A 12512-nucleotide genomic window follows, 5' to 3' on the forward strand; every position below is an offset into this window, starting at 1 on the left:
GCAGTAGTCAAGAACAACATTTGTAGCCATGGCTTTAAACATCTCTAAGTCCACAATAGCTATGTACATTTCAGTCAAAAGTATTCTTACATATGAATTCAATTTGTTATGGTTTGGCCAATAACAGAAACTCTCCTATGGGTCTTGGGCAAAATCATACATCTATAACTTGACCAGGGATCAGCCTGCAAGGGCAAATTACAGCAAAAGTTTTATCACCACGTGCAAAGATAATACATCATTCTATAAATCAAGTAGAGGATAGCCAATAAAAATGACGAGATAGCCAATCAAACAAACAACGAGTTTAGACAAGCATAAAAGAAGATTCTTTAAAACGAGAGTGGCTAAGCACACCAAGTATTGCCATGTGAAACCAGATAATAATTTACAACCAACCAGCACCTATATGTGTCAACTAATCAGCACATATTAGTTGGAAAGAACAGCAAACATCAGAGAAAGGAAAGTCAATTAATTCGTTTTTAGAAACAGTGCTACTTAATTATACAAAAAGCTTATTCGGGTTACAAATATAAAAGGCTCCCCCGCTTAATTGCAAAGTCGGTTCTTGACAATTCTTCACAAACTGTAAAAACCATTTCTCCAGAAAAAGCATCTCATTCTCTTCCATCTTCGTCATCTTCCATAGCTTCCTTCACATTAATTGTAAATTCATATTCTTGATCGCACCCAAGATATGAATCACACATGAAATATAACGTGTATTTCTTTTCTCCAAGCTCTGATGGTGCAGTGAAATCAAGCTTAACTTTAGATTTTCTCTGAAGTGATACCCTCTTAATAGCCAGCAACTGATTGCTACTTGGATCCCCAACAACTAGCCACCAACCTTCTTCTTTTGGTTTGGGATACTTAGGTGCATCAACTGAACCTAATTCCTGTCTTCCTTCTAGATCTCTTTCAAGAGTAACTTGCAATGTAACATTTTCCCCAGCTCTCACATCATCACTCTCTAATACATCATATGCCAGATCAATGTTTGGAAAGCGGTTACAAAAACGAGCAATGTCTAACAACTGTGCATCTGTCATCTGTAATAATTCACGTCTTTCGTCATCCTCCATCTCAACTAAATCAAAAACAGTCTCAATGCTTTTACCTGGATTTTCCTGGCACTTTTTGGCAAGTTCTTTTGTAAAATGTGGAAGCTGCAATAGGACAGAATCACGTTCCCAAAGACCTTGGGTGACCATCTGGGTCAACTCCATTGCAGCAAGAGCTGGGTTCAACCAACCATTACTAGAAATAACATCCACCATTGACTGAAGAAGCCGACTCGAAGAAAGCAGGACCTCTCGCTGATCTAGTGCTAGGTTTCCAGCAATAACATGCCTTGAGAAGTAAGCTTGCAACAAAGCATTTGCCTTTACATGGGGATCAGTATATTTTGGTTTATCAACAGAAAATCTTTGATGATTTATTAATTTTCTTATTGTTTCTTCTTCACCTGGCCGTATAGGAAGCTGTGAATACTCTGAAGCAGAAGCAAGAATTTCAAGAAGCCCCTTCAGCTTTGTCTTTGCGGTCAAGGATGAGCTAAAGAGTTCAATGGTGGTGTAGCTGATATAATAATAAGATGCTATCATGCCAAGGTTCAAAGGAGAAAGATACATCTCATCTTCTATAGCCACACACTTGCTTGACTCCAAATCAGTCAATGTGCCCTCGACAAGCTCAGAAAGGTGATCTGACAAGTGTCTATGACTGACACCCTGAAGATTATAATAATTCGGATTCTGAGTGAGTCTGCGATAGAGAAATGTCCAAGTGAGATAATCCACAGCATCTTGTTTACTTTCAATGGTGCCTACAACCACTTCAGCATTCATATGGTCATGGAGAAAGTGATCAAGATGACTCTCCACTGGGAATGGCTCATATAAGAATTTCTTGTAATATTCTTTGCGAGGTGCATGGCATAAAATCACACATTTTCCAGCATTATCTAACAGAGGTCTACTGGCACGGCCCATCATTTGCAAAAGATCAGTAATAGGATAGTCAGTATGAGCATTCTCACGCCCATCATAATACTGTGTCCCCATGACAACAACCAAATGTGCAGACAAGGACAACCCCCAACACATCGAACTGCTTGCAACACACACCTGAATTGCCCCTGCACTAAACAGCTGGGTGACCAATTCTCTTTCCATTAAACTGAGACCTTCATGTAGATACCCAACACCGTGAGTCAACACATGACTCAAGGTCGATTCTTTAACTTTTGCAATGAAAGGTGCCAGATCTTCTTTAGTACATTGAAGAAATTGGGATCTCTCTCCACCATCTGCATTTGAGTACGTGACTAGATCAAGAGCAGTAAGTCTTGCATGTTTCCGTGTTGGCACAAACACTAGAGCTGGTTTGCCTTCCTTTGCATGTTGAACTATTGATGTGTATGTTGGCTTAGTCATTGCTTGCATTCGAGCCTCAAAATTGGCTATATCAATCCCCTGAATGTGAATCTCAATTGGTACAGGACGCACACCAGGTGGAAAATTGAAAAGCCCATGTGCTGTAGCACCAATCCACTCTCCAAGATCTTTAGCATTTGCAAGTGAAGTAGAAAGAGCAATAATGCGGATACGATTTTCAATTTGGCTTGAAATATATCTCATTCTGGATACGATTACCTCCAGGATTGGACCACCCTCTCCACCAATTAAATGAAGTTCATCCACAATGAAAAGGCTGACTTGTTGAACCAGTTTCCGCTGCTTCCATCTCCGAGACAAAGCATCCCATTTCTCTGGTGTGCTTATTATTATCTGACCCTTTTCAAGGAGCTTCAAATCAGTTGCAGATTCACCTGTCAGTTCAACTACTTTCAGATCCAATCCTTTTCCAAATTTCTGCTCCCAATCCCAATATCTCTCTTTGGCAAGAGCTTCTATAGGAGCAATATAGACACATCGAAATACACTGTCTGGGCCTTTTTGATGCAATCGTAGTAAAGCAAACTCAGCACAAATAGTTTTGCCACTACCAGTAGGTGCTGCAACTAAAACATTATCATCTGAGTTATAAAGCACTGTAAATACCTGAGTTTGAATAGGATTGAAGTGTCTAAACTGTTGATATAGTGCTTCATATGAAGGATTCCTTAACGCAGACACAGGAAGCGGCTGCAAATCCAGCAACTCAGTTGGAGGTGGGTATTTCTCTGGCAAAATAAGATGTCTGAATGAAACTGGCAGTATTGTCTGCGACCCCAACCACTTATCAGAAACAACACGAATAAAGTACTGGGGAGGAAGAGGTTCATGGATGGGGACAGTGAAGCTCAAATGATGGTCATCTTCAACATACTGCATTTTCAACATAAAATATTCATGATGGAGTAAATATTCACCATCATTGTCTTCTACTATTATCCAAAACGGCTCCACATATCCATGAATCTTTTCATCCCACTGAAAATCTGGAGTGATAGTTAGTTCAACCTTCAATATAGTTCGTGTTATTGGTTGGACATGAGCAGAAAGATCCAATTTTGGAAACTGATGGACAAATTTATGAATGGTTTTCCCCATCTTTGGAAAACGAATGAGCTCCCCAATCTCTTGAGCAGAGAGATCATAGTATCGATCCCAAGCTAAATCTTTCTTTTCAATTTTGGTCAAAATATCATTTGGAATTCCTTTGAATTGACGAAGGGGAGTTTGAACACTCCACATGCGCTTACTAACCATCCTGCACAGGTTAAGAGCTCTTTCAGCTAACTGAGCCCATCCTCTTTTAAGAACAATCTCAAAAAGTGCTCTCATGAGGCGACCTGCACTCTGGGAACATAACCAGAAAAGGGAAAATTTTGTATTAGAAATTTAAAATAGACACTTAGTGCAAGAGAGATGGTAGCAATTCTATGACAATAAACATTATACAAAATAGGCTTTAAAGAACACAAATGCAAGAGCGATGGTAGCAACTCTATGACAATAAACATTAGTGCAAAATAGGCTTTTGAGAAAACAGCACGGCCTACAACGTCCTCAATACCACCTTTAAGAATTTTTTAGAAGGAAAATAAAAATACAAGGTTTCCAATTAATAAAGCAACAAGAATTGGTTCACTGCGCAATGCGACCATATGATACCTGAGTAATGAACACCATGTCAGATGTGAGAGAAAGTCCTTCAAGCTTAAGCTGTGAAATGTATGCCTGAAGCAAAACATTGATCTTTGCACTGGGCTCTTCCAAACTCTCCTTAACTGGGATTGGTACTCGATCTAAGAGCTTTGCAAGTTCCATCTTTTCTTCTTCTCTTACTGTTACATACTTAAACTCTTCACTTAAAGAAAATAATCGGCATAGCTCAATGTCACCCATTGTTGGCTTCAGATGTTCATTGTAAGTAGCCATTGTACCATGAGTAATATAGTAATAACTGGCTATGCGTCCTAGATCAGTAACTTGAAAATATCCACTCTTTCGATCATATTTCACCAGATTGGTTTTGTCCAAGATTGTTGCTGCAGAATGAATCTGTATACAAAAAAAATTCAATAATAAGGGGACCATGGGCTATAACAGGTTCTAAACCAAAAAAACACAAGTAGAGATTGTACAACTATACTGCAAAATAAAACTCAATAATGATTAGCAAAGCATTACTATCTGGGTGCACATCCAACTGTAGGCACCATCTCCACAACGTGGGAACCCTGATTACCATTGGATATGCACCCAGCAAAAATTGGGTAATATCACAGTAAAGATGGGAAATTAAAGAACACGGCTATGCTTACCAAGTCTCCTCTCCTCTCTTCCAAAGTATTGTCTCTCTCTAAAACGTCAGCAGATAGACCATATAAAACTGGATTACGTAACATACGAATATAAAGATAGGTGTAGCCTAGCCATGTGCATGCCTCCCTTGCATTTTGAACTGTACCCAGTACAATCTCTGCATTTAAATTATCTGCTAGCTTTGACACAAACTGGCTCTCAATTGGCAATTGCTGATTCATAAGAGAAAGGTAATACTGCAATTCACTATGTCCTGTTATTATTATTCCTTCTCCATAGGAATCATACTGTGGCCTTCCTGCACGACCAAGCATCTGCATAATATCTAACGGACTGAGTTCAGTCCATGCACCTTTCTCAGGATTGTAAATTTGAGTTCCTTTTATAATAACAGTATGAGCAGGAAGGTTTACTCCCCATGCAAGAGTAGCAGTGGACACCAAAACTTGAATATGGCCATCAGCAAAGAGGTCTTCTACCAAAGTTCGATCTGCTCTGGCCATCCCTGCATGATGGGTTGCAAAGCCATACGGCAATAGGTCTCTCAGATCATTGTTTTTCACTGATTCGGTCTCTGTTTGGAGAATCTCCCGGCTAGCACTGTCTTCCTTCAGAAAGCGTCCAAGTGTGTCATTTGCAAGAGCTGCATCTCTTATAGCACGAGCTGTCTTTGCTGTTTCTTTTCTGGAATGCACAAAGACCAAAACTTGATGCTTGCCAGCAACCGACATCACCTTTTCGTAACACACATCATTCATCAACTGAAACCTCTGGAGTGGCTTCTTGACAGTGATCCCAATATATTGCTGAGCCAACGGGCAAGGCCTGTAACTGTTATCAAAATAGAATAGCCCATCTGACTTAACCCTCAAAAACAGGGCAACATCCTCATAGTTTGGAAGTGTTGCAGACAATCCCACCAATCGAATCATTTCCTGAGTAGTCTCGATTTGCCTAACTGTCCTGGACACAATGCTTTCCAGCACCGGTCCTCTATTATCATGTAAAAGATGAATCTCATCAATAATTAAAAGCTTCACAAGTTGGGTATATGTCCGATCTCCGGACTTTCTTGTAATAATATCCCATTTTTCGGGAGTGGTTACAATTATCTGGGTTTCCTCTATCTGCTGACGGGACATCGATTGATCTCCTGTAAGTTCTTTAACAGATATTCCATAGGACTGCAACCGGTTAGACAAGTTCCCAACCATTTCTGCAACCAGTGCTTTCATAGGTGCAACATAAACAACTTTGAATTTGTTCAAATCAACAGAACCATCTGCTCCCCTATTGAGAGCAATCTGTTGAAGTATGGTTAACATGGCAACATTGGTTTTCCCGGCACCAGTGGGTGCACACAAGAGCAAATTCTCAGGCGTAAACAGGGCAGTTTCGTATACTTTGCTCTGCACTCTGTTCAGTTGCTTCATCCCAGAAAAAGCGGGCTGTGCCCAATCCGGCATATCTGATATCTTCACAAGTTCCTCTCCTTCAGCAAATGGTTTCGGCTTCAGCGCAGGGACATGAACTTCCTCATAACCCTTCCTTGTGGTCCTATATGAACCTGGAGGTAGCTCACACCTCTTGTTTGCCATCAACAAACCTCCTTGATGGAATGAAATGCTCTCAAGATCTAGCATCTGCCTCTGTCCCTTTAACCAACTATTCTCCATAGCACCACCACCACCCTCTCGATCCATTCGCCGTTCTCTCTCCCCATCTCCACCCCCACCCTCATCTCTTAATTTCCTTGCTTCTTCTCGTATGCTACGTTCGAGATTCTTCTGCCGTTCCTTTGCAGTGGCCCTTGTGGCATGTAATTGCTCAAGGATAGCAGCAAGGGCAGGCTGTTCCCCCATTGTCATCTCATCCTCAATTATCTTCCTTTCCTTCTGATCCTCCGCCCTGGCCAACCTAGTACACCAAACTATCTTAAGCCTGTTACGACAGAGCAACTTAATAAGATCAAACTTCTCAAAATCCAAAAGCATCACAAGTCTGTTCTCAACATCCCGAACATCGCCCTCTTCTGCTAGTATTTTCAAAACTTCCTCAGCAAGCTTCTGGCTGTGCTGAGGATCGATAGCAGAATACGCCTGTGAAATCTTACGCTGAAGCCAATAAGCATCAATGTCCTGGACATTCAATCCTTCGTCTGTTTCTTCCATGTCATCATCATCAATACCACCCATTTGCATAGCCTCCGCCTCATGCCCCTCCTGCCCATCATCATCATTATCTACATCACTCTCTTCCTGCACCTGATCCAAATCACTGTCTTCATCATCCTCTTCCTCCTCAAATTCAACCGCAACGCCGATGTCATCGTCAAGGGCTTCTCCTGCTGCGCCTCCCATTCCAGCCCCCGCCTCGCCTCCCGCTTCCTGGAAATCGGTTATTAGTTTACCCATCGAAACGAGCTGGGCAAAATGCTGCGTACTCATTGGATTAAGAAGCTTCTCAATCTCCTTCTTCTTATCTGGGTCCTTTATTTTCTCATTCTTCAAAACAGCCAACACTTCATCTGCGGCCCCTCTTAAGATGTCCTGCGGTTGATCCCCAAACTGCTGCTGTATCGTACTGAGAAGGGCCTCATAAGCGGCTCTAGTCTCCTTAGTCCTGGGCCTGTAAACCCCATCGTCCACAATTGATAAAACACTCTCCTCCTTAACCCTCCGCCTCTTGCTGTCTTTCCTGGGCATCATATCCAGGTCTGGTTTTTCCCTTTCTTTCTTCTTCTTAGCCTTCTTTATCCTCTCCTCCAGTTCGGCTGGCTTGCCATGATAAACCCTATCACCGAAATTCCTAGGATCAATTTTACCCCAGAGAGACTCCGGTTCTCCTGTGGGTTCATGCGTATCTCTAGGTCTAGAGTCTGTAGTTAGAACTAAACTGGAATTTGCTCTGTATTCATACTGCTTGAAACGGGCGTGAGCCTCGGCTCCTCCCCCAAGGTGTGCCATTGCCCCGCAAATTCGTAATTGCAATTGCTGATGAAAGCAACAAAAACAAAAGATCAGAGATGAAGAAGACTTACGGCAATAACCAAACCGTGCGATATGGCGTTCGAAAGAAAAGCGTCGGGAAATCTATCTGCTGCCGCGAGATGCTGCCCCGAACAAAACTAGGGTTTAAGCTTCAACCCTCATTGATACAGGTTCTTGACCTGATGAAAGTCCGTTTCAGCGAACAAAAAGCGTAAGAAGAAAAGTTTCAGCAAACAAAAAATACGTTTGGTAGCAATTTATATGATTTTAAGTTTGAGAAATAAAGTTGCGAAAAGATTTCCTAAACTTCAAAATGTTCACGAACTTTAAAAGTTTTAAATTGTTATTTGCAATATGGTTTTTTTAATTGAGAGGGGGTGAGATTTCGTTGAAAAATATTTTTAATATTTGTGGAAATTTATTATATTTTTGAATTGATGAGGTGAGAAAAAGGATTTGGTCTGATTAACTACTCGAAAAGTTGACAATTAATCATTGTCTAGGTGATTTATTGAAAGTTTAAAAAAAACAGTTAGTAAATTTTTTATCAAAATTATAAAAATAAAAATAAAATTTGAAATATTTCTACATTTTTAGAATTAGGATAAATTTAAGTTGATTGTTCATTAGTGTGTATTATATGTTAAATTTATATTGAATATCAAAAGAATTTACATATCTCTCTGGTATATAAGTTATTATTGAAATGTTTTTGTTTAAATAAAGATGAGTATTTTGATATAAAGTTTGTGTTTCGTCGCAATAAATACTTGGGGATTACATCAGCAATTTCAGGACTCACCAGAGATTAAAGAGACCCCAAATCCATTATATAGAAAGACACATTAGATTAACTGAAGACCCAATTACATAAGATTTGCAAAACTACAAAAAGAGCAAAATGACAAATATAGTGATATGTAACATACTTGACCCCCTGGTTATACATTTGAGGAATAGGGTAATAGAAACATTTTATTTTTATTTTATTTTTTGCTCCAAGAGGACCCCAATAGACCCTTGAATCTGTAATGTGGAGTTCTCCCTCCGGAATCATTATCTTGGTGCACCACAACTCTAGGACCCTCACGACGCTTCAACTTGAGGCACCCCCCTCGGAATCCAACCTCCCAGCTACGTGTCACGACTTCGGGGCCCTCAAAATGTCTCGCGCTCTCGAGTGATTCCCCCCCCCCCACCAGAATCTGACCTTCCACTATTGTTTTCCACAATAGCTACGAGCTTTTGGTACTCCAGTATACCACGTGACCCTCCACGCACGATCCGCCAATGTTCTTGTGGGACCCCCAACCATGGCGCATGTATCCGACCACTTCCGAGTTAAAGGCCCAAGTGACAGAGAAATTCTCTGTCAACTAATGATCCCTGGTGCCTGATATTCCTTGGGACATTCAACCATACGGGGTTCCAACTTCTAGAGTCTGACCACTGCCTGAGTGATGTCATGTCGATGTCATCCACACCACGTGTTGGCCTATGAGAGGTCCACGTGTCACCCACATGTGGCTCCTTTGGGTACCCTAAACACCCAAACTACTTGCCATGTGTCCCCCAAGACGTCGTGCTAACGTCATCTCTACCTGACGATTTTACATAGTAAACACGAACCCTCGAACCTGAAACCCTTTAAGAATCATTAGCGCAACGCTTTGGGGTTCCAACCTTTCAAGCTTCCGGGGTGGCCAGCTCCGACAGCTTCCCCGCCTAACGGATCCGAGTGATTGAAGAAGTCTCAGTCGCCATCTCTCGACAGAACCCTGACGCCCTTTGTTGCTGAGACCCTGACTCAAATTTAATTTAACCTCCAGGCTCTAGGCTCTATGACCTTTGCCCCGTCATTCTGACCAATCACATGAAGGGAATCTGGCTCCACCAATCAGAAGCCTCCCTTGACTACGGTCTTGATTTTCCAATGGATAAGGTTAGACCAACTTTTCCTATAAGTTTTGGGCCTCACTCCTTTGTGCTATATTAAGGGCCTTCCTCCCCATTTTCATCATGACTAGGTCAAAGGATCTCCACTCTACATTGCGTAGTGATTTATACATAGAGCTTTGCAACCTCCCTAGCTACAAGCTTTGTCGTTGCACAAGCTTCTTCGAGCTAGTCTTGTTGATTATGGCTCTTTCTTAGAGTCTAGTAAACTCCTAGACGTGCTTCACGGTTTAATAACAATGTCCTTAGTTGCTTAAGGCGATCAGTGACGTTATCCCCCCTAAGCTTGAGTGATAGTTTCTCAAATGAGTTATTAGCCTACGATTCTTCCCTTCCCATGGGGAGGGAATGCCACCTAGAACGGCATAGGTGCTCTTGTGTGATCTACCTACCACAGGCTTGGCTTAGAATCCTGAGAGGTCTCAACCTCTCCTACCACACGCCAACAATATCGGACCTTGCGTTGAGCCTGCAAACAACTCGAGGGCGCTATATAGAGCCTTCAAGTGTCTCGGTAGCCACCTTAAGATGCCAACAATAGGTATCCATCCTGCTGAGAATGCAAGGTTGAAGGACGTTCAGGTAAAGTTGGTGGCTCGACTGGTCCTAGGGGAAAGCTCCCCTTGACATCAATACATTGTTGTTCATGTAGCACATCAACTTGTAACTTCGCAATAAATGACATATATGTGAATACAGACCCTAATATATCGAGGTTCATCCATGTAATCTTCACATTATTAAAAGGGGTCTCAGAGCATGGTATTTTCCAAGTGTTAATCCAAGCTCTCATAGCTTGACCATGATATGTAACAAGTTCTACCGCTTTCTTAAAAAGTTATTCATGTGCTACTTAGACACTATTAAACATATGTGTACTTCCATGCTCATCGTAGCATTGTGGCCTAGTCTTTTATTCTCATGCATTCTATTAGGCTTCTTATACATCACATGTTTTGTGTACCATTAGCAATATTTACACACATGCATCCATATATTAAACACACATATATATACATGTCACATTACCATATCCCCACATGGATGTACCACATATGCAAGCATAATCAACATAATGCAATCCCCAAATCTAGAACCATTATCTACAACACATTGGCATGATTTATCAAAAGAAAAAACAACATACACAAATACTTATCTTTGAACGTTTAGAGCAACTAAGCCTGGGACAAGGACTCTTCACCCAACTGTAGACAGTTGCAGCTATCACCCCTGAGTGAGATTCCATAGTCTGGGGGAATTGCTTGCTTCTAGGACTAGCACACCCACTGCCATTGTGTTATGAAACCGGCTCAAGAAAAGATAGAAAAGATAGATCAACGCCTTAGAATTCAGCCTCTTCGAGGGGGCAACCTCCTTTACATTACATAAATGAACAATTCTTGGATGATTCAAATGACAAAACCTCCTTTCTATATATAGGAGTCTAAGGAGTCACAATATAATCCAGCCGACCTAACAATAATAATATAAAGCCACAAAAATAACAATAGAGGGATTCCATGGGGCACAAAAATAACAACATGGGGGTAATAGGGGCACAACAATATAAATAAGGGGTATAACTACAATAGTAATGGGGTAATCACTAGTATTATAGGGACCCAACATGCCTCTCTCCTTCAAAAAAGTGTTGTCCTCAATGCTTGAGTAGTTATGGATACTTCTGCATAAAATTCTCATCCTCCCATGTGGAATCTTCAACGGATAAGTTCTTCCACTTGATAAGATACTCTGAAATTGATCGATTTCGTAGCTGTTGAGTTCTTGTTTCTATGACTGCTTCCGGTTCCAATATAATTTTCCTTCCTCGTCAAGTTCTAGCAATATTGTTTGAACTGGGAGCTTGTCGCCTATAACCTTCTTTAAACATGAAACATGGAAAATTGGGTGCAATCGAGAAGCTGCAGGAAGCTCCAATTTGTATGCCATATTACCAATCTTTTGCAACACCTTGTACGGACCATAATACTTTGGTGATAATTTATTATCCTTCTTAGCTTTCGTTAGGGACATTTTCATACCCAATCACCTACATCAAAACTTCTTTCACTGCGATGTTGATCTGCCTGTTGTTTCATTGTTATGAAACCAGCTCAAGAAAAGATAGAAAAGATAGATCAACGCCTTAGAATTCAGCCTCTTCGAGGGGGCAACCTCCTTTACATTACATAAATGAACAATTCTTGGATGATTCAAATGACAAAACCTCATTTCTATATATAGGAGTCTAAGGAGTCACAATATAATCCAGCCGACCTAACAATAATAATATAAAGCCACAAAAATAACAATAGAGGGATTCTATGGGGCACATAAATAACAATAAGGGGGTAATAGGGGCACAACAATATAAATAAGGGGTATAACTATAATAGTAATGGGGTAATCACTAGTATTATAGGGACCCAACATGCCCCTCTCCTTCAAAAAAGTGTTGTCCTCAACGCTTGAGTAATTCTGGATACTTCTGCATAAAATTCTCATCCTCCCATGTGGAATCTTCAGCGGATAAGTTCTTCCACTTGATAAGATACTCTGAAATCGATCGATTTCGTAGCTGTCGAGTTCTTGTTTCTGTGACTGCTTCCGGTTCCAATATAATTTTGCCTTCCTTGTCAAGTTCTGGCAATATCGTTTGAATTGGGAGCTTGTCTCCTATAACCTTCTTTAAACATGAAACATGGAAAACTGGGTGGAATCGAGAAGCTGCAGGAAGCTCCAATTTGTATACCATAGTACCAATCTTTTGCAACACCTTGTACGG

General features: G+C 41.0%; 1 protein-coding gene across 1 annotated transcript; it reads right to left on the bottom strand.

Annotated features, from left to right (window-relative positions):
* Positions 1-455: 455 nt before the first annotated feature.
* LOC149255602 (DExH-box ATP-dependent RNA helicase DExH12-like) lies at positions 456-8011 on the bottom strand. Its single transcript, XM_089460529.1, has 3 exons — positions 4778-8011; positions 4125-4514; positions 456-3809 (listed from the first exon to the last, which is right to left on the bottom strand). Exons 1-3 carry the CDS (start codon positions 7742-7744, stop codon positions 621-623), a joined length of 6546 nt encoding a protein of 2181 aa, XP_089316655.1. The 5' UTR covers positions 7745-8011; the 3' UTR covers positions 456-620.
* Between the last annotated feature and the right edge of the window lie 4501 nt (positions 8012-12512).

Source organism: Pinus tabuliformis, chromosome 7 (genome assembly GCF_031772625.1).
Source record: "Pinus tabuliformis cultivar Carrire ecotype Pingquan chromosome 7, CPIR1, whole genome shotgun sequence".
Classification (NCBI taxonomy): Eukaryota; Viridiplantae; Streptophyta; class Pinopsida; order Pinales; family Pinaceae; genus Pinus; species Pinus tabuliformis.

Coding starts and splice junctions, on each gene's coding strand:
- LOC149255602 (XM_089460529.1), bottom strand. CDS start 7,744: ATGGCACACCTTGGGGGAGGAGCCGAGGCTCACGCCCGTTTCAAGCAG. Junction 4,515..4,777: donor AAGAGAGGAGAGGAGACTTG/GTAAGCATAGCC, acceptor TTTTGTATACAG/ATTCATTCTGCAGCAACAAT. Junction 3,810..4,124: donor ACATGGTGTTCATTACTCAG/GTATCATATGGT, acceptor TTATGTTCCCAG/AGTGCAGGTCGCCTCATGAG.